General features: G+C 42.7%; 1 protein-coding gene across 1 annotated transcript; it reads right to left on the bottom strand.

The window, feature by feature from the left end:
• Positions 1 to 658: 658 nt before the first annotated feature.
• Positions 659 to 22377, bottom strand: LOC110132599 (interleukin 36 alpha). The gene is made up of 5 exons (XM_020886040.2): positions 22249 to 22377; positions 7821 to 7967; positions 5330 to 5844; positions 5030 to 5169; positions 659 to 1975 (listed from the first exon to the last, which is right to left on the bottom strand). The coding sequence occupies exons 3-5, from the start codon at positions 5598 to 5600 to the stop codon at positions 1760 to 1762; spliced, it is 627 nt and encodes a 208-aa protein (XP_020741699.2). The 5' UTR covers positions 5601 to 5844; positions 7821 to 7967; positions 22249 to 22377; the 3' UTR covers positions 659 to 1759.
• Between the last annotated feature and the right edge of the window lie 173 nt (positions 22378 to 22550).

The raw sequence follows: 22550 nt of genomic DNA, 5'->3' as shown, positions 1-22550 counted from the left end.
GCAACTACTGAAGCTTGTATGCCCTAGAGCCTGTGCTCTGCAACAAGAGAAGTCACTGCAATGAGAAGCCCATGCACTGCAACTAGAGAAAAGTCCACACTGCAACCAAGACCCAGTGCAGCCAAGATTAAATAAATGAATAAATTTTTAAAAAAGAAATCCACGTATTTACAGAGAATGCTGTTTACTGACATGATTATTGTCATGTTATTGGGAACAAATGTTATTTCATAAAGTGTAGAGGAAGAGATAAGTCTTGTTATCACTATGCTCTAGATGAGTGTATGCCTTGCCAGATCATGGCCTGTGAGTTCATGGAAAAAACCCACAGGAGACTCTCAGAAGCTCTTTCTGGGATAGGATAGGGGAGTGTTTTGTTAGCTGTGTGGTAGCATTATGTGTAAAATATGGAGTATGATATCTACTAATGATGCTTTATTTGTACCACCACCCCAGTAGTGAGGCCAGGGGAAACCTGAGTTTAGGAAGATACCACCTTCTACAACTATCCTACTGGGTTCTTCTTAAAAGTGGGAGATTTCATGGGAACCTGCTTTTATCATTTCATGGGAACAAATGGTAAAACTCCTTATGAATGTAAGGAATCAGTATTATGATCATGATATCCCATTAAAGTCATTCCATTCATAGCAGCAACTGAGAAGAGCAAATTTTTTATTTCATAAATTTGACTTTCCATGAGATCCAGTGATAACACTTTAGGTGAAAGCTTCATAAACAACACTAGTTCTTCATTCAAACCAGCAGAGAACATAACTTCACTGAGACACAAGCCATGCCCACAAGGGGTTCCAGCTTTCTTCTTAGTCTTTTCTTCTATGGAACTTGTCTGTCTGCTTTTCCCTACCAGGATCCAAAAGATCTTGATACATTGCCACAGTGCAACATATCTGAAAATCCAGAGATCTGGACTCCAAATGAAAGAATCATCACCTTCATTTGTTATTTGAAGCATCATTAGCAGGTATGTTAAGTAGAGTTTTCTTTAGTATTTTTGTCAAAGTGTCATAATTTAACTACAAAGCCATAGCAAAGACCCTCAATTTCCCTGCACTTTTGTCCATGTGGTTCCTGGCAGAAGGCACACAACTTGGCCCAGTGTTGTGTGTATGTTGTCACTGAATGCATGTGTTGAGGTCAGTAGGATACTCTTGGGTGAAAAGCTTAACCAAGATTCTTTCTTCCTTTAAGACTGCTGCTGCTGCTGCTGCTAAGTCGCTTCAGTCGTGTCTGACTATGTGCGACCCCATGGACGGCAGCCCACCAGGCTCCCCTGTCCCTGGGATTCTCCAGGCAAGAACACTGGAGTGGGTTACCATTTCCTTCTCCAATGCATGAAAGTGAAAAGTGAAAGTGAAGTTGCTCAGTCATGTCTGACTCTTCACGACCCCGTGGACTGCAGCCTACCAGGCTCCTCCGTCCATGGGATTTTCCAGGCAAGAGTATTGGAGTGGGGTGCCATCGCCTTCTCTGACTAAGATGGTTCAATTCATGGCTGGGGAACTTGAAAGCCCTGCAAAAATGAAATGGACATAATTCTGGCAATTCTGCCTTTCCTTGTTGAATGATCGGTATGACAATGTTCATCTCCGAAGCACTTTTCTCTCTTTTTTTCTTAATTAATTAAAGTATTGCTGATTTGCAGTGCTGTGATTCAGAAGCACTTAAAGAGCTTGAATGGAGGAAACCAAAGACAAGATTCTCTTTGCAGAGAACAACTCTCATCCCTAGACTAGCCTTAAGCCTGTAGTACTGTGAACCCAAAGTCAGTAGTGTAGATTTTCCCCAGTTCTTGGGTGATAATCACAGGACAACTTCCATTGGAGCAGGAGCCGATGAACCAGCCAGGGAAGGCCACAGACTCAAAGCTGGAGGCCCTGCCTTTCTGGTCATGGTAGAAGAGAAAAGGCTTCACAGGCTCAGTTTGGTGGTACAGATCCATTATGTTCTGTTCCTAAAGGGTGAGAAGGAGGTCCCAGGGAGAAACATCACTGTTTGAGTTGTTCCACACTCTGCACACTAACAGTTCCTATTCAAGATTGTCTTCTCTGTTGAAACAGGCCTGGGCACCTCTATTTCATATTAACCATTAAAAATTATCAGCCCCAAATACTTTAGAGATGTTAAGTTTAGGAGTGAAAACTTAGACCACTAATTTCAATGGTTCTTAATGTGAGCCTTTGAAGAAGAACAGTGTTGACATCAACGTTTTTGAGAATACAAAGCACAGATTTAGCCATTACCTGTTCCTTATAAACCCAAGGAATAGTTACATAACAGTTATCATGAATTTAAATAGAGTGGTTTCATATCAAGTGTCTCTAACCTCAGAACTATGGATGTTTTGGGCAGAATAATCTTTTGTTGTCAGGGTCTGTCTTGCGTATGCTGGGAAGTTTAACAGCACCCCTGGCCTCTATCCAATAGAGATCAGCAGAATCCCCCAGTTGCTAGGTGTGGTAACTAAAAATATCACCAGACATTGAAAAATTTGTCAGGGGCAAAATTGCCCATCATTAAACCACTATTTTCCATCTTGTCATCAAATTGAGTGTCTGCCTGTGCTTGTTTGCTGAAGGCTTTTACATTTATTCCTGACTCCAGTAGGTGGTCTTCCCTGGCAGCTCAGCTGGCAAAGAATCTGCCCGCAATGGGGGAGACCTAGGTTCGGCCCCTGGGTTGGGAAGATCCCCTGGAGAAGGGAATAGCCACTGACTCCAGTATTCTGGCCAGGAGAATTGCATGGACTGTTTAGTTCATGGGGTTCCAAAGAGTCAGACATGACTGAGTGACTTTCACTTTCACTCTTCTTTCCAGTAGAATAAATATAGATAGAGAACTTACATGCATGCATGCTAAGTCCCTTCAGTTGTGTCCAACTCTTTGCGACTCTATGAACTATAGCCTGCCAGGCTCCTCTGTCCATGGGATTCCGCAGGCAAGAATATTGGAGTGGGTTGCCATGCCTGCCTTCCGGGGATCTTCCCTATCCAGGGATCAAACCTGCGTCTCTTACATATTTTGCATTAGCAGGCAGGTTCTTTACTACTAGGGCCACCTGGGAAACCTATAGAATATATAGATCAAGGAATCAAGAGATTTCCTAAAGCACATAGAGGCCTGGTTTGTGATCCTCCTATAACTTAAAATATTTTTAAATAATGGAGAATAGCATTATTAAAATGTTTGTTATAGAGAATTGCTTGTTCACTTATAGTTGAAAACTATCTCCTGTCAAAAACATGTTTTAATTTGCTCACCCACCTAGTGATAATAAACTGCTGAAAGTGTCAAAACTGATTCCACCCACACATGTGCAGTTGACCCTTCCTATCAACAGATTCTGCGTACTTGGAGTAAACCAACTGAGGACCAAAAATATTTGGAAAAAAACAAAAAAATCCAGAAAGTTCCAAAAAAGCAAAACTTGAATTTTCTTTGTGCTGGCAACTATTTATATAGTGTTCTCACTGTATTGCTGCTGCTGCTACTGCTACTGCTAAGTCACTTCAGTCGTGTCTGACTCTGTGTGACCCCATAGACGTCAGCCCACCAGGCTCCCCCGTCCCTGGGATTCTCCAGGCAAGAACACTGGAGTGGGTTGCCATTTCCTTCTCCAATGCATGAAAGTAAAAAGTGAAAGGGAAGTTGCTCAGTCGTGTCCGACTCTTAGCAACCCCATGGATTGTAGCCTACCAGGCTCCTCCATCCACGGGATCTTCCAGGCAAGAGTACTGGAGTGGGGTGCCATTGCCTTCTCCATCTTACTGTATTAGGTATTATTAAGTAATCTAGAGCTGATTTAAAGGATAGGTTACATAATTATATAGGTCATATAGGAACTTGAGCATCCACTCTGGTATCCATGAGGGGTAAAGGAGTCCTGCACCAAATCCATCAAAGATGCCAAGGGATGACTGTGTGTGTATATGTGTGTGAGAGAGACAGAGAAACAGAGAGAGATTCATATATATAGTCAAGAATAAATCTAAAAGCCTTCCTCGTTGCTGAAATACTTCTTAAGAAATACAAATGATTTTAGCAGATTAGTTTCAAAATACCCCTGCAATTTTTCCTTGTTTCATAATACATGCATCCTAAAAAGAACCAAAGATAAGTATGCATAAGGATAACCAATAATTTGTCCTTTAAAAGATTCTAGAGGACTTCTCTGGTGGTCCAGTGGTTAGGAATGGGCCTGTCAATGCAGGGAACACAGGTTCGATCCCTGGTCTGGGAAGCTCCCACATGCCGCGGGGAAACTAAGCCTGTGTGCCACAACCATTGAGGCCCTCGTGCCCTGGAGCCCACGTTTTGCAACAAGAGAAGCCACCACTTCTCAGCGCACAGTGAGAAGCCTGTGCACCGCGGTTAGAGAATAGCCCCTGTCCTCAGCAACTAGAGAATGCCCATGCACAGCAAGGAAGAGCCGGCACAGCTAGGAAAAACATAAATTTAACAAAGATTCTAAAAAGTTAAATTTTCCATCAAATGAGCACTTAGTGAAATAAATGCACATCTTCCTCCTAAGTGCTAAATGAAGTCGCTCAGTCGTGTCCGACTCTTTGCGACCCCATGGACTGTAGCCTACCAGGCTTCTCCGTCCACGGGATTTTCCAGGCAAGAATACTGGAGTGGGTTGTCATTTCCTTCTCCAGGAGATCTTGCCAACCCAGGGATTGAACCTGGGTCTCCTGCATTGTAGGCAGGCGCTTTACCATCTGAGCCACCAGGGACATCTTCCTCCTATGGGGGTAAATACTATGGCTCAGATGGTCAAAAATCTGGCCCCAATGCTGGAGACTGGGGTTCGATCCCTGGGTGGGGAAGATCCCCTGGAGTAGGAAATGGCAACCCACTCCAGTACTCTTGCCTGGAGAACCCCATGGACAGAGGAACCTGGCAGGGCTACAGTCCATGTGGTGGCAAAATCGGACACAACTGAACAACTAACACTCACTTTTACTCCTAGTCAGGCATAGACAAGACCCTTATTTTCCATACTCACCTGAAGCTGCAGCACAGGCTGCCCCTTGACCTTCGTGCAGAATAGGCAAAGCTCCGGCTCCTTCAGTCCCAAGTAGACAGGATTCCCCCTGCCCTTCTCAAGAGTCTCTGTGTACTTGCATGAGATTAAGGTAACAGTGACTGGGAACACAACATAATCACAGATCACTCTCTCATTCATTACAACCTGTGAGATAAGCCCAGTTAACAAGTCTATTCACAGTGAAACGAAAAAGCTGAGCACACGACACACAGCAGCACTGGTCAAAGGAAATGCCTTGGACAGGCCTTGACCACTCACCTGGATCCATCTGGTCCTTCCTGGGGACAGCTGTGAGGGTCTGGCCTTGAAGGACCCATACCAGATGGTTGACATCCTGAATATCCACCAGAATTGGGTGTATCCTGGATAATACTGTAGAGAAAATCAAAAGGCAAATGTGAACAGGAGAGTACCAAATATCCTCCCTTTCCAATATTTTTGTCCTTCCATGTACATCTTCACCTGGACCTTTCATTCTTTCATTCCTTTTGGATGATGGTGTTTCGGAACTGCCAAGGTGTGAAGACATTTATGTGCAGATGGATCCCACAAGAGAATCTAAGTCAGTCCCAAGCCACGGTTTGACCTTGAGTCAGAAAAAGAGCTAATGAGCCAACAGCAACCCCAGGGAGAATCTACGGTCCCAGAACTCACCTTGCTCCCTCTCCTGTTCACCTTCTTGGACGTAGCCTACCTTCCAGCAGAAGCAGCGGTACCTGCATTCAGGCCTAAACCCAGAGCCTAAAGATGACAGGAGGGCCAAGGCCAGAGATCTAGAAGCAGAGAAGATCAAAGGTCAGCAGGCTTTGCAGCTATGGAGGACGCTGTGTCCCTATGTCTATGGACTATGGCTTTTTCTATGCTCAGGTGCTCTGACGGAGTCCAATAGGGCCCGAGCCTTTGATCCACATCAAGAAAGGAGGAGGTTCTGCCTCACTGGGGCTAGGACTTCCCAGCACCCTGAGTATTCGTCAGTTCCTGATACCAGGGGAATTTAGTGAGGCTTTATATAAAGAAATATCAACTGGGGCAGGGTTGCAACCTGTTCACGCACCGTGAAAAAGGAGGCATGCTAAGTTTTTAAGAGCAGTCACCAGGAAACATTGTCATCAACACTGAGTTTGAGGAAAGAAGTGTTATGGGACTGTCCCATGGCTGATGACTAAGCAATGATGCTGCAAAATGTTAACACTAATCTTATTCCAAAGAGTGGAAACCCATAGTGGGTTCAAGGTAGACTTAGAAAGGGAGTGGTCCCCTAAGGCCTGTGTAATTTCCAACCACTCCTGGGTCCGGTCATCTTATCCCCTGCCAATCTTAGATGAAAAAATACAAACACTCCAGTGTATGCTCCTCCAGCTTTTCAGAGCGAGTGTGAATGCTGCTTCTCCACTCAAGGAAAGCCTTGCCTAAACAAGGTCAGCTCCTGCACACCCTGCCCCTCATGGACTCTGGAGTAGTGGCTTCTAGATGCTCTATTTCCTGTGCTAGAAGACATGCATTAGCTCTTCCGCAAAGGGAAACAGGCAGTGCTGGTGAGACTGTTCCAACCTTTCAGCCCATCTGAGTTCACTGTCTGTAGTGGTTCCCAGCTCCTGTCTGCTCTACGTCAAGGGCTTGCATCTCAGGGGCAACTTCAACCAGTTGGGGAGGGGATTGGTGAGTAAATGTCTCAGGTTCTTCAGCCTTTGATGGGATTGTGCTAACATTTCTCATGGGGTTCCTAACTACCTCATCAGCCTACCTCACCTCATAAAGACACCCTCATGTTCACACCTTTACCCTCTCCAAAGATTCTTGCTTCTTGATCTTGTCCTGGGTAGCCCATGATAAGCTGGTGAGCTGTCCTCTTAAGAGTGTGGAGTCATGAAGCACTGACATTTAAATGTATAGCAAGTTTCTTTGAGTCAAAACTGGGATTCCGAATCAAGTTGAGTCTATAAAGAGGTCCTGCCTAGAGCATCGCTTAGCATGAGTTGATTCCCATGCTCTAAGAAGAAAAGGCTTCCCAGGTGGCTCAGTGTTAAAAGAATCCACCTGTCAAGGCAGGAGTTGCAGGAGACACTAGTTGGATCCCTGGATGGGAAAGGTCCCCTTGAGAAGGACATGGCAGAAGAAAGTCCAGAATTTGTGACATCACCCCCATGCTCCTTACACAGGACTGAATGCACTTGGCTATCTTAAGAAGAGGGGCTCAATATCCTGCCATCAGATACAAAGAAGCAAACATCCAGGACACACTAGTATAGATGCCACATATACTAATGCAAACCGGTTCATGACCACAGTCAATAGGATATGTGGTCCTTCCAGATTCTTTATTGCATCCTATAAAACATGGAGCTCTATATGACCTGGGAACTTAGCCCATAGTACCATTATCAGAGGTGACGGGGGCTTAGGTGATACCAAATAACCCAAGACCTCTGTGTCTCTCTCCCTAATAGGGAAGTGACATCCTTCATAGCTAAGGGAATAGATAAGCCTAAGAAGGGAAATTGAATCAAATACGATGAAGGAAATTTCTCTCTCTGCAAGAAAATAACTCCATAGGGATACAGTTTAGAGATACAACTTCCCTACTCTCTTAGCTAGCCAGAACTGAATTTGCCTTGAAATGTAATTCCTTTGTCCATCCATATCTATCCTTCATTATTCAGTTTAAAGTCTAATACAGTCATCTCAGCCCCACAAATCCATCCCAGTTCTGATAGTATAATCCCCACAACTCAATTTTTCTGTGGTTCACCTGATGGCAAATCACATGGAACTGTCCTTGTTCTGCACATTCTTGATGTTCAAAGTGTGGTCCTTGGAGCAGCAGCACTGGCAACAACCAACAGTTTACCAGAAATGCAGAATCTCAGGTTCTACCCCAGGCTTACAGAATCAGGACCTGAAATGTTTTTAAACAGCTTTAACTACAATATGTTCTATGCTGATATAGGACACACCACTGTCAATACTCTATAAGCATAGAAAGAAAGAAGTTGGGATTCACGGTAGGCCTGGGCCTGGGGAAGGAACAAGCAAACCAGCCCTAGACCCACTCTCAAATTTTCTCAGCCTCTGGAACCCATGAGATAGGCTGTCTTGGCACTGGGAGGGCAGGGGGCGAGGAGAGATGACAGTAGTAAAGAAAAGAAGTCATTACTGAAGGTCTGTGATGCTGGACAGACCCTCACAAGGATTTTCACTTGGAGTACTTAGAGTTTGATTGAACCAGGTACTCTCAAACTATATTTGGTTTCATTTAAGCCAAGTACTTTCTACCAGAAGGAAAGAGAAAGTCTCTCTAGAGGTGAGCAGAGTCATTCCAAAGACAAGCCATAAGTAGTTGAAGATTACCAGGCATACACACAAAAAAGAATAAGAGCAAAAGGAAAGAAAGGAAAGAGAAAGGAAGGGAGGGAGAGAAGGAGGGAAGGAGAAAGTAAAAGTAAGAAAGAAAGGGAAAACAGAAACATATCCACACACAGATCACATTTTGTAACTATTATACACAGAGCTTAAAACAACTGTCCTAACCATGTTTAAGAAACAAATGATGAATAAGAACATCTTTCTAGAACAGCAAGCTATGAAAAGTGGCAAAAATGGAAGAAGCAAACAGTATCTCTTGCACTGTAAAATACATTACAAAATAAAATAAGCCAATATTTGTATTTGGCAATAGACAGCACACAGCAGAAGAATTAGAGAATGACATCAACAAGGTGGTGGTTTAGGGATTTCTAGGGCTTGTCCCCTCCCAGAAACATCCATTTGAACAACTCTCCATGCTCTGAAATACCTTCACAAGAGCTTCACAGGTGAGGGATTACATCACTTGGGTGGAACATGGAAGTAAGAAAAGATGCATTGAAAAACATAGGAAAGACAGTTTCACATACTCCCGTCACCCCTCCCCTGTGGAGACAGACATCTAACCTATGGGAGAAGGAAGTGAAGGAAGGACCTGACGTCACAGTGGACTCCACCATCAGCCCACCACAGCATCAGGCCAGTTCCCATGACCCCAGGCTCCTGGTGGGCTTGCACAAAGCCAGGTTACAGCCCACCCAGCGCCAGGCAGGTTCCTATGAACCCAGGCTCTGGTAGGCTCCTGACCTGCCTTAGCACCAGGTTGACTCCATGGCCCCAGGTTCCCATCTGCCCAGCTCCAAGATGGCTTCTACAGACTGATACTCCAGATGAGCTTTCATGGAACTAGGCTCTTGGCCTGCCCCAATGCAAGGATGATACCATTGGCCCCAGGCTCCAGGCAGGCTCCTGTGGAGCCAGGCTCCTGACCCACGGCAGCACCAGGCAGCCCCATGGCCTCAGACTTTAGGCTGGCTTCCCTGGCCTGGACTCTTGGCAAACTTCTGTGGATACAGACTCCCAGCCCCGTCCAGCCCAGCCAGCATTTGGCTGCTCCCATGGCCCCAGCTTTCAGATTGACTCCCATGGTCCCAACCTCCAGACTTGTCCCTTGGATTCAACCTCCAGGTTGGCCCCATGAGCCCTGGAACTATAGGCTATAGGCTGACTCCTACAGCCCCAGTTGTCAGGTTCACCCAAATGCTAGGTAACCCCAGCTTCCAAGCTCCTGTGAACCCAGACTCTAGGCTTGCCCCAGCACCAGGCCAGCTCCTATGGACCCAGATGCCAGACCCACCCCAGTGGTCCCCATGACCAGACTGGCTGGCACAGACCCAGGATCCAGGCCCACCCACACAGACTCAGGTCCCAGGCTTACCATCACAGACTCAGGCACCTGGTCAACCCCAGTGAACCCAGACACAAAGGTAGTTTGTCACAAAAATTGACCCTGTGGATCCAAGCACCAGGTATGGTCACCTGCTGACCCAGGCACCACCTGCCTGTCTGAGAACTCCAGCAGCAAACACCCAAGGACACCACCAGATGCCTTACTCAGAATCTCTGGACAGGCTGACTGGTCAAGGGCTTTCCCTTCCAAAGCCAGACTGTAAAGACTGGAAGAGACAACTACTTTCTTAAATGCACAGACAATGAAGGCCACAAAAATCACAAAAATTAAGGAAACATGACACCACCAAAGGAAATTAATAAAGCTCCAATAGTAGTTGTAGTAGTAGTTTCTCAGTTGTGTCCAACTCCACAACCCCATGGATTGTAGCCTACCAAGCTAACTGCCCATGGGATTCTCCAGGCAAGAACACTGAAGTGGGTTGCCGTTCCCTTCTCCAGGGTATCTTCCTGACCCAGGGACTGAACCCAGATCTCCTGTACTGTAGACAGATTCTTTATCCTCTGAGCCACCAGAGAAGCTTCAATAATTGGCCCTAAAGAAAAAGAGATAAATGGACTGACAAATAATTCTGAATAATCCTCTTAAGAAATTCAGTGAACTACAAGAACACAGAGAAAACAAAATAAAATTAGTAGCATAATGCATAAAAAAATTAGTTTAGGGCATTCTTTAACAGTCCAGTGGTTAGGACTCCCTGCTTTCACTGCCAAGAGCTTGTGTTTGAGCCCTGATCAGCGAACTAATATCCCACAAGTCATGCTGGATATTAAATTAAATTAAAAATTGATAACTTAAAAAAATGAGTCCAACAAAGAAAGAGAAATCATTAAATAAAAATAAACAGGAATCTTGGAGTTGAAGGACTCTTCAACTCTGCTATGACCAAGCTGATGAATTCCACAGACAGCTTCAACAACAGACTGGATTTAACAAAAAAAGAATTAGAGCAACAGAAGACAGGTCATTTGAAATTATTCAATTAGAGGAGAAAAACAGAAAAAAAATAATTAAAAATAGAAAAGAGGGGGCTTCCCTGGTGGCTCAGTGGTAAAATCTCCCTGCCAAGGCAGGAGACATGGACAGATTTGACTCCTGATCCGGGAGAACCCCATATGTCATGGAGCAACTAAGCCTGGGCACCACAGTTATTGGGTTCATGCTCCACAAGGGAAGCCACCACCATGAGATGCCTGCACACTTTAACTAGAGAGCAGCTCCCACTATCTGCAACTAGAGAAAAACCCACGCAGCAACAAAGACCCAACACAGCCCAAAATAAAATAAATAAAACTTTTTTAAAATAGAAAAGAAGGCTTCCACTTTAAAATGGTGATGTACAAAGATCCTGAACTCACATCACAAGGACACACTAAATCTACAAAACTAGCTCAACTTGCATCTACAACAAAGATTAAAAAAGGCCATATTGAGATGGGTAGGAGAAGCAGAGACTTGGTCTCACCAAATACCACATCCAAGACATGGCAACCCACAAGTGAGGGAGATATCTGAAAAGAATATGGAACTTTGTCCTGAAGAGTAAGGTGTTTATACTCCACATAAAGCATTCAAAACCCTGGGGACTGATGCCAAAGAGACAAGCCCACAAACTCTCTGCCTATGAAAACAAATGTGGTTTATTCCCATAGAGCCGTAGAGAATGGAGAAACTGCTCTTAAACGGCTCATACACTGACTCACTTGCCCTGGGACCTCACACAGGATTGGCAGTTTGAAGGGTGCCTGGACCATGTGTAGAGGAGTTTGACTTGCTAGACTTGGGGGGACTTCTGGAGATGCAGAAACTTGCTGAGACTCTCTGGAGATGGAAGCACTGACAGGTATCATCTTTGAGTTCTCTTTTGGCCTTGCTAGTGTCAGCACTGGTGGGCACCATTTTGGCACTCCCTCTTTCCCTGTTAAAGCCAGTAGGCACACCTGATCCCACCATGCCACCGCTGTGGCCCTACTAATGCTAGAAATTACACCCAGTCCACATAGAGATGTCCCTTGACTGCCTACCTCTGGTGCCCAGAGAAGTAGTGCAACTGGACCCCATGAGTCATTTTTGCACTAGGCCACTCCTTTAAGACTTGGAGAGATCACTGTTTTACCTAAGACATAGAAACAAACACAGAGCATTAAGCAGAATGGGGAGACAGAGGAATATATTCCAAATGAAAAAACAAGCTAAAACCTTAGAGAAGGACCCTAGTGAAATAGAGATAAGTAATCTACCTGATAGAGTTCAAAGTAATGGTCATAAAGATGCTTACAAAAACAAGAGAAGAATGGATGAACACAGTGAGAACTGTAAGAAAGAGACAAAAAAAATAAGAAAGTATGAAACAGAAGTCACAGACCTGAAGAATGTAATAGCTGAACTGAAAAATAAAATACACTAACAGGGTTGAACAGCAAACTATATGAAGTAGATGAATAAATCAGTGACCTCAAAGAGAGGTAGTAGAAATCACCCAAACAGAGCAGCAAAAAGAATTTTTAAAAGTGAATGTAGCTTAAGGGACCTATTGAACAACAACAAACAGAATAGCATCCACATTGTAGTGATACCAGAAGAAGAAAGGGCTTCCCAGGTGGTTCAGCTGGTAAAGAACCCAACTGCCGATGCAGAAGACACAAGAGACACAGGTTCGATCCCTGGGTCAGGAAGATCCCTTGGAGTAGAAAATGGCAATCCACTTCAGTATTCTTGCCTGGAACATCCCATGGACAGAGGAACCTGGTGGGTTACAGCCCATGGGGTTGCAAAAGAGTCTAAAGAAATGTTAAGAAACTTCTTTAAGAAAAGAAAAAGCAGTAACTAGTAACAAGAAAATATATGAAGAGGGACTTCCCTGGTGGTCCAATGGTTAAGACTCCAAGCTTCCACTGCAGGGATTGTGGGTTTGATCCCTGGTTAGGAAAATAAGATCCCATGGGCAAATGGTGCAGCCAAGAAATAAATAAAAATAAAGAAACTAGAAATCAATAACAGGAGAAAAAGTGAAAAAAAACAAATATGTGAAAATTAAACAACATGTACTTAAATAACTAATACATCAAAGAAATAAGCCAAAGGGGAAATTTTAAAATAACTTCAACCAAACAAAAATGAAAATGCAGTATAACAAAATTTATGGTTTGCAATAAAAGCAGTGCTAAGGGGAAAGTTTATAATAATAAACACATTAGGAAAAGAGAAAGGTTTTAAATAAACAGCCTAACTTTATATCTCAAGAACAGAAAAGAAGAGTAAACTAATCTCAATGTTCACAGAAGAAAGGAAATTACAAAGATCAGAGCAGAAGTAAATGAAATAGAAATCAAACACACAAAGATCAATGAAACTAAGACTTTGTTTTTTTTGTTTGTTTGTTTGTTTTCAGATTTTTTTTTCATTTATTTTTATTAGTTGGAGGCTAATTAGTTTACAATATTGTAGTGGTTTAGACTTTGTTTTTTGAAAAGATAAGCATAATAGGCAAATCTTCAGCTAGACTAGTTAAGAAAAAAAGAGAGGACTCAAATCAAATCAGAAATGAAAGAAAAGACATTACAACTTACATTACATTAAGTACAAAAGATCATAAGAGACCACTATAAACAATTACATACCAACAAATAAAACAACCTAGAAGAAATACCTAGAAATATGCAACTTACCAAGACAGTATCATGAAGAAAGAAAATCTGGGCAGACCAAAAATGAGTAAGGAGGATCAGTAATCAAAAACTTACCAAAAAAGAAAAGCCCAGGATCAGAGGGTGAATTCTACTAAACATTTAAATAATTAACTTCCCAGACTCTTCCAAAAAATTGAAGATGGCCTAAACTCATTTTATGAGACTAGCATCATAGTGACACCAAAACCAAAGAAGGACAACACAAGAAAAGAAAACTATAGGGCTCAATAGAAGGCATTTCCACTTACCAAGGATGACTGTGTAACTTATTAGCAACAGAGACTAATACTGAGCCCCTGATGTGGCAGTATTCTTCAAGGAGTCTGATTAATCTCATGGTGGCAAGTTACTGACGTGTCAGATCTTTTCCCTCTTGGAAGGGCAACAGTGTGCCCTCAGAGGGATTGATGTATATACCATTTCTGCCTTCAGAGCCTCAATCACCACTACTATGGGATGACTGATCTACAGGAACGGAATCCCACACAAGATAGCACCCAAGCATAGAATTCATTTTATAATGAAGGAGGGGCTAAAAGAGGCCCATGACCATTGAATCCACTCAATAGTATGCTGGTAAATTTTTAACTATTTTCTTTCTAGGAAATAAACAAACAGAACATAAGACAAAACTTGTGGTGACTGTCAGTATCTATGATATAGATATCCCCAACTTGGGCAATTTCAAGTTACCAACTGGCTTTCAAAATCTGAAGATGTAACATTTGGCCTTTTCTAAACAGTATGAGCCAACTCTACTACTTCCCTGGATCCACTGGTCCATCCAGAAGTAGTCAACTTAATGGAGCTTTGGGTGGCATATTGGAGGTATAACTGAAGTACCTCTCAGTGGCAGTACTCTTGGAGGATGGAAGTCATCCTTCAGGATGCAGCCTATGAAGGAGGAGGTAGAGTTTCCCATACACATGAAGACAGGGAGAAATATTACTTGTGTAATATACAAGAAGGGCTTCCCTGGGGGTTCAGCGGTAAAGAATCCTCCTGCAATGCAAGAGATGCCAGTTTGATTCTTGTATTGAGACGATCCCCTGGAGAATACTGAAAATGGAAACCCATTCCAGTATTCTTGCCTGGAAAATTGCTTGGACAGAGGAGCCTGTTGGGCTACAGTCCATGGGGTCGCAAGAGTTGGACATGCTTAGTGACTAAACTATAAGAATACACAAGGAACTCAGGTGATCTGCTTGGATACCTTTAGTATCCCTTTGCCTAATTGTAACTGCAAATAAGTACATGTAAGAACACCTAAGTTGGACCATAAAGAAGGCTGTGCCCAAGAATTAATGCTTTTGAATTGTGGTGCTGGAGAAGACTCTTGAGAGTCCCTTGAACAGCAGGGAGATAAAATCAGTTAATCCTAAAGGACATCAATCCTGAATATTCATTGGAAGGACTGATGCTGAAGCTGAATCTCCAATACTTTGGCCAACTGAGGTGAAGAGCTGACTCATTGGAAAAGATCCTGATGCTGGGAAAGACAGAGCGGGAAGAGAAGAAGGCAACAGAGGATGAGATGGTTGGATGACATCAACAACTCAATGGACAAGAGTTGTCTAAATTCTGGGAGAGAGTGAAGGACATGGAAGCCTGGCAGTCCATGTAGTCAAAAAGAGTCAGGCAGACTTATTGACTAAACAATCACAAGAACATGATAACTAAATGGTCAGACTTCTCATGGATGAGATCTTTGGTTAGATCACCAGAAAAGCCACTAAGACCACTAAGACCTGCCAAGGTGATCACTGAGGATAAAGGGAATCCAGAATAGACAGTGGAGAAGGGAGACAGTAGAAACCAGTCACTGGGACCAATTGCAGAAATAGGTGCAGTAGTCCATCCATTTATATACTGCTTCCAAGTTCCCCCTTAGGAAAAAGGGAATCAGAGTGGATCTGCCCCCAAACACGTGGAGAGGAGGCGATTCATGCAGCACAATGGTGAAGTGCTGTGGCCACAGAGATGTGCCTCTCAGATCTCCCTTTAAGAGACCCTGTCACAAGGAGAATAGTAAGCAGACGGCCTCAGGTGCCACACCTCTGGATCCACTGTAATATTCCTGCCAAGGCTACTCTCCCTGAGACACTCCCAGCCAATGACAGAGCATTGAGGGGGACCAGAGCCAGGACTCCATCAGGACACAGAAGCTGTTACAGGTAACTTTTGCTGTGCATCTCCTCATCAGTCTGATCAAGACTTTCTCGGAGTTCTCACATCTGCACTGCATGCTGAGGCTCTTCCTCCCACTCTTCCTTCCCTCTTTTCAATCACTGGTGTCAGTCCTACATGATGATTTGAAGGCTCAGGGACTTCTCCGATAGCCCAGTGATTAGGACTCTGCTATTTCAACTCAGGAGTCATGTGTTCAATCCCTGGTTAGGTAGCTAAGATCCCAAATCCATCATGGCACAACCAAAAAATAAATAAATATATAATTTAAAAAAAAAATAAATGATTTGAATGCTCTGCCTGACTGCCCCTTATCCCTCCCCCCATATCTTTCATGTGCATTTCTCCCAATAAATTTATTGACATCTTATTTCACCTCAGGGTCTTCTCTTCAGAGCCCCAAACTAACATGACAGAACCACAAATGAATCTCAGGAGCATGAGGCAAGCTGTAAAAGGGTATAAGCAATATGATTTCACTTATATGAAGTCTAGAAGCATGCAAAACTAAATAACATCTATTTTTGTTGCCATTTAGTCACTAAGTCATGTTTGACTCTTTGCGATGCCCTGAACTGTAGCCCACCAGGTTCCTCTGTCCATGGGATTTTCCAGGCAAGAACACTGGAGTGGGTTGCCATTTCCTTCTCCAAGGGATCTTCCCAAAGCAGGAATTGAACTCGTGTCTCCTACATCGGCAGGTGGGTTCTTTATCACTGAGCCACCAGGGAAGCCCAACATCTGTTTAGGGCATATACGTATATGGTAAATCTATAACAAAATGCAAGTGAATAATAACCATCACATTCAGGATGACAGTTACATCCAATGGAAGGATGGGAAGGTGATGGGATGGTGAATGAACACATGGGTATTCTTAATGTCTTCTGTTTCTTCAGCTAAGGGCTGAGTTCATGTTGGTCCATTTTATTTATATCTTGAATATATTTGTTGTAAATATTCCTTCAATATAACTCAATATTTATGTTAAAATAGAAAGAGATTTCATGAATTTTCTGGAAATAATAATACAATGATAGTTATCATTTATTGTTAACCATAATTTCACTCCTTCATTAAACTCCCATAACAATTTCTTAACAGCTATATGTAGCATTTTTAAAGTCATGTGTGAAACAAAAGAAAAAAGCTAAAATATTACTTAAAAAGTAGAAATAAATCAGATATCAGTAAAAAAATAAAAATAAAAAACAAATTTAGTCATATAGGAAAGCCAATAATGTTTTCATCAAACTTTTACAAAGAGAAAAAATAAAATCGTTTATGAAAATTTAAGTATAGATATTCAGATAATACAATCCCAAAATATGAATCAGTGATGAATGAAAGCATTTAGTCCCTCTCTATAGACTTGGGTGTTAATCTAGACAACCTCAAGATGAGGACCTACAGGCAGACCAATGGTACATCTGCCCAGTGGGGAACAAGAAGGGCCACCTCCCCATCCTATGGCCTCCAGCCCACTGGCAAAATGAACAGTCATGATTTGCTTGAAAAAGAAAGAGCACCATTGACAAAGGAAAATTATTTTAAATTCAAATGTTAAGAGTTAGACAATCGGTGATATATTTGAAACATTTTTTTTAAATGTATTTATCGACATATAGTTGATTGACAATGATGTACAGCAAAGGTTTCAGAGAGAGAGAGATCTACATATATACACATACACTCACGTGGCTTCCCTGAGGGCTCAGCAGTAAAGACTCTGCCTGCTAACGCAGAGTTCAGTCCCTGGCCGGGAAGATCCCTTGGAGAAGGAAATAGCAGCCATGGCAACCCGCTCCAGTATTGTTGACTGGAAAATCCCATGGACAGAGGAGCCTGGTGGGCTACAGTCCATGGGGTTGCAAAAGAGCTGGACACAACTTAGTGACGAAACAACAACAACAAATACACGCAAACACAGTAAGTCCCCTACATATGAACCTTCAAGTTGCAAACTTTCAGAGATGCAAGTGTGCTACTACCCAGATATCACTGGATCATTTTTTCAAGAGTGTGGATAGAACTGAATCCAGCAAGGAACCAGAACTTGTGCCATCAACACCAAGTATGAGTGAAATTGCACCTTGCCCTCCACCTCTTCTTGCTGACGATCTTTCCGCTCTACCAACTCCCTCCTCCAGTCAGTAACACTTCTTGCCTGTTCACTGGATGCCAGCCCCTGTGTGCCAGCTGCTGTACTGTACTACTGTACTCTTCAAGGTACCGTACTATAGGATTAAATGTTTTCATAATTTTTTGTGTTTGTTTTTTATGTATTATTTGTGTGAAGAGTATTATAAATGTATTATGGTATTACAGTATTTAACTCTTTGTATTAGTTGGGTAATTAGGCCAACTTTGTTGGACTTACAAACAAATTGGACTTAGGAGCACACTCTGGGAATGGAACTCATTTGTATGTAAGGGAACTTTGTGTGCATGTGTTTATTCTTTTTAATATTCTTTTCATTATGATTTATCACAGAAATACTGAATATAGTTCTCTGTGCTATACCATAGGACCTTGCTGTTTACCCATCCTATATATAATAACTTGCATCTGCTAATCTCAAACTCCTCCATCCTTCCCCAATTCCCTTCATTCCACAGCCAAAATAAAATAAATATTTAAAAAAGAAATGCATGTTTAATCTCTTTCCCCATTTCTGGCACAGAGCTGCTAAAACCCTTGAAATGTCCTAGGTGTTGAGAGCAATAAAGGTGACTTTTGTTATGTTATGAGGTGACTTTTGCAGGTTGAGATGTCTGTTCTCTTTGTGATTCTGTTTTTGGAAACATCTCTTTTTTTTTTTTTGCAAGATGTAATATTTTTATTTGGTAAATGCAAAGTTTTAGTTCAGTAGTGAAATATTTCATTAAACTTGAATAATATCTTTTAAAATTAAAATCTAATTTTTAAAAATTCTGACTTTTTCATTATTAAATCATATTGTTGGAAAACATTGTTTTTAAAAGACCGTGAACACAGCCTGAGTTATCACATAGAAAAAATAAAATTTGTCACCAATCCTCTTAGCTCTGATCTTTCTAATTCCCAAAACAAAATTTTCTCCTCGTGTGGCCAGGGTTTTTCCAGGCCTCACCAGCTCCTAGGAAGTGGTCACACCAATAGTGATGACCAGCTCATGAGCTGGCTTACAAGAGGTATGGGGAGGGAGTGGTTCACCACTGCATTGCTGAGAGCTGGCTTTTCTGTCCTCCCCACTCCACTCCCATTCCACTCCCAACCCCTGCACTTGGCACATGCCTCTTCCCTGTACGCTGAGAAAGAGATTTTGTCACCAACCCTTATAACTGAGGGAGGTTTCTAAGTGATAAGGGAAAAGCCCATACATGGAAATTTGCTTCTAATCTCATGTACTCAGCTAAATATTATTTTATATCTTCAAGACATAGGTCAGCCAATATGGGACATGTGTTGTGATCTGAATTAAGAAATACGTGTTCAGACTTTTCTGGCTGTCCAGTGGTTAAGAATGGGCCTGTCAATGCAGGGGACACAGGTTCAATCCCTAGTCTGGGAAGATTGTGCATGCCTCGGGCAACTTGGCCCATGAGTCACAACTACTGAGCCGTGTGCTGCAGCTACCGAAGCCCACGGTCCTAGAGCCTGTGCTCTGCAACAAGAAAAGCCATCACAATGAGAAACCAGAGAACCACAACTAGAGAGTAGCCCTAGCTCACCACAACTAAAGAAAGTCCAAGCGCAGCAACGAAGACCCAGCACAGCCAAAATAAATATTTAAAAAAGAAATACGTGTTTAATCTCTGTCCCCATTTCTGGCACAGAGCTGCTAAAACCGTTGAAATGTTCTAGGTGTTGAGAGAAATAAATGTGTCTTTTGTTATGTTATGAGGTGACTTTTGCAGGTTGCTGGGAAACCAACCTTTGGATTAAAGGTTTGGAACTTTCATTGCCACCAACTTCTGACCTCCAGGGACAGGGGAGGGGCTGGAGGTTGAAACAATTGCTAATGGCCAATGATGTAATCAATCATATCTATGTAGTGAAACCTGCATAAAAACCCAAAAAGATGGGGTTTGGAGAACTTCTAGGCCGGTGAACATGTTGAAGGTCTGGAGTGAGTGACATCCTCAGAGAAGCTGGAAGCTCCATGCTCTGTCTCCATACCTTGCCACATACCTCTCTTTCATCTAAGGCCCAGCTCTAAGCCTAGACAGTCAGAATTGTGAGAGGAGTGGGTTTAACTTTGTCGTTCTTGCTTAGTTGCTAAGTCATGTCTGATTCTTTTGTGACCGCATGGACTCTAGCCCACCAGGCTCCTCTGTCCATGGGATTTTCCAGGTTGGAGTAGGTTGCCATTTCCTTCTCCAGGTGATCTTCCTGACCCAGGTATGGACTCCGAGTCTCCTGCATTGCACACAAATTCTTTATCGCTGAGCCACCAAGGAAGCCCAGGTTTGACTTACTAGGTCTACATTTTGCCCAAACACCCGAGCTTTTAGTTTATACCCCAGGTGATTCTGATGCTGCTTCAGTTTGAGAAACAACTGCACAATATAGGTCAGCACTTAAGTCATTTCATAATGATGCTTAGGTGCCAGCAGTGCTCCGCCTGGGGTGGGTCATCCACTGACACCGTGCTAGATGAGAACAGCCCAATGATGGAAGTGAGAAGGCTCACAAGGTGCTGTCTTGTTCTGGATAAATGTTGCTGATTTCTCACACTGTGATTCATAATATCCCAACTCCAGGAAACAGAAATTGAAAGATCCAAAATCAAGGCTATCATGATTTCCAGGTCAAATAATCAACGTCAATGCCACCTCAGTAAGTCACTGCCACATTGTGCACCTCCCTTTCCTCACCCATAAAATGAAAAGGCTAAAGGAGATGATATCATTAGGAAAAACAATTCCTGGGGAGGGGGAGCAAAAAACTGTGTGCCTATTATTTTTAATTGAAGTAGAGTTGATTTACAATGTTTCAGGTATATAGGAAAGTGATTCACATACATACATATATACATATATTGTTTTTCAGAATTTTTTCCATTAAAATTATTACAAAATATTGAATATAGTTTCCTGTGTATACAGTAGGTTCTTATTGATTATCTATTTTATATATAGGAGGGTATATCTATTAACCCAAATTCCCAATTTACTGCTCTCCATTTTCCCTTTGGTAACCATTAGCTTGTTTTCTCTGTCTATGAGTCTTTTTCTGTTTTGTAAATCAGTTCATTTGTATCATTTTTTAAGATTTGACATGTAAGTGATATCACATCATCAGTTCAGTTCAGTTCAGTCACTCAGTAGTGTCCCACTCTTTGCGACCCCATGGACTGCAGCATGCCAGGCTTCCCTGTCTATCACCAACTCGCGAAGCTTGCTCAAATTCACATCCATTGAGTTGATGATGCCATCCAACCATCTCCTCAAGTGTGAGAAATACAGATTGATGTTTCATTGACATGAAAAATTATTCATTACAACCCTTGGTCTCAGGGTCTTGGGGAGGCATCTTTAGTCCTCATGGCCAATTGTTAATTCAGGAAACCATCTTTGCCCTTCAGCAATTCTGGGGCCAGATGATATAAGCCCCAAAGCAGCTTGACAGGAAAACATCCCACTCAACTGTTTTCTCTGGACTTGTGATTTTGGTGGCAAAGTTCTTAATCTCCTCCCCCAACTAGAAGTCAGAAACCCCTCTCCCAGGGCATCAAGGTTTTCTGTAGTATCTAGTTGCTAAAGATCCAAAGGAACCAAATGCTTCAATGAATGTTGGCCTGGAGCACATGGTACTCCAGTGCAAGAGCACTAGACAAAGCAAACACGTGAAAGTCAGATGTGCACCAGGTGATGAGGTGAAAATGAGTGCTGCTGCTCACAAGAACCTCCCGTGATTTCATACACTGTGCCAGATCGTGTGCGGTATTTCTCAAATGTGATGGGTAAGCTGGGGGTCCATGGAAGGCTATTCTCTGGGTTCCACAAGATGAGATTACTGTGTTTTTCATTTTTGTTTGTTTTTTTGGTTTTGCTTTGATTGTTTGTTTTTTTGGTTTTGCTTTGATTGTTTGTTTTGGGCCATGCTGCTTGGCTTATGGGATCTTAGTTCTCTGTCCAGGGATTGAACACAAGCCCAAGGCAATAAAAGCACTAAATCTTAACCACTGGATCACAGGGAAATCCCCTATGTTTGCATTTTGAGAGTGAAAGTGTTAGTCACTCAATCGTGTCTGACTCTGCAACCCCATGGACTGTAGTCCACCAGGCTCCTCTGTCCATGGGATTTCCCAGGCAAGAATCCTGGAGTGGGTAGCCATTCCTTTCTCCAGGGGATCTTCTGGACCCAGGAATCAAACCCATGTCTCCTGCATTTCAGGCAGATTTTTTACCATTTGAGCTACCAGGAAAGCCCCTGAGCCACCAGAGAAGCCCCATTTTTCATTCTGAGTATGCTCTAAATATGTTATCAGAATCTCTTATGGGTGACCACCTTACCCCTGAGCCCAGCCACAAGACATCACCTTATTAGAGTTTTGCATGAGCTCTTGTACATGCCAGTTGACAAAGGTACCATAGTGCCTGTGTGAACAGAGATTCCACAGTAGAGAAAGGAGATGAGGAAACGGAATTATCACACAGCCTCTGGTAGGACTGGCTATGCCATGGCACTCAGAATCATAATCATGTCACAAGGGAATGTGTCATCAGACCCCAACTGCCACATGTAACAATTGACAAAATAATGATGCAAATCGACAGATGTAACAACCTGTCACCATTTATTAGCAGTAACTGTAGTACTAAATATCCAACGAGTAATTCT

Source organism: Odocoileus virginianus, chromosome 2 (genome assembly GCF_023699985.2).
Source record: "Odocoileus virginianus isolate 20LAN1187 ecotype Illinois chromosome 2, Ovbor_1.2, whole genome shotgun sequence".
NCBI lineage: Eukaryota > Metazoa > Chordata > Mammalia > Artiodactyla > Cervidae > Odocoileus > Odocoileus virginianus.
The sequence above is the reverse complement of the archived record's forward strand: the minus strand, read 5'-3'. Positions and strand labels throughout refer to the sequence as shown.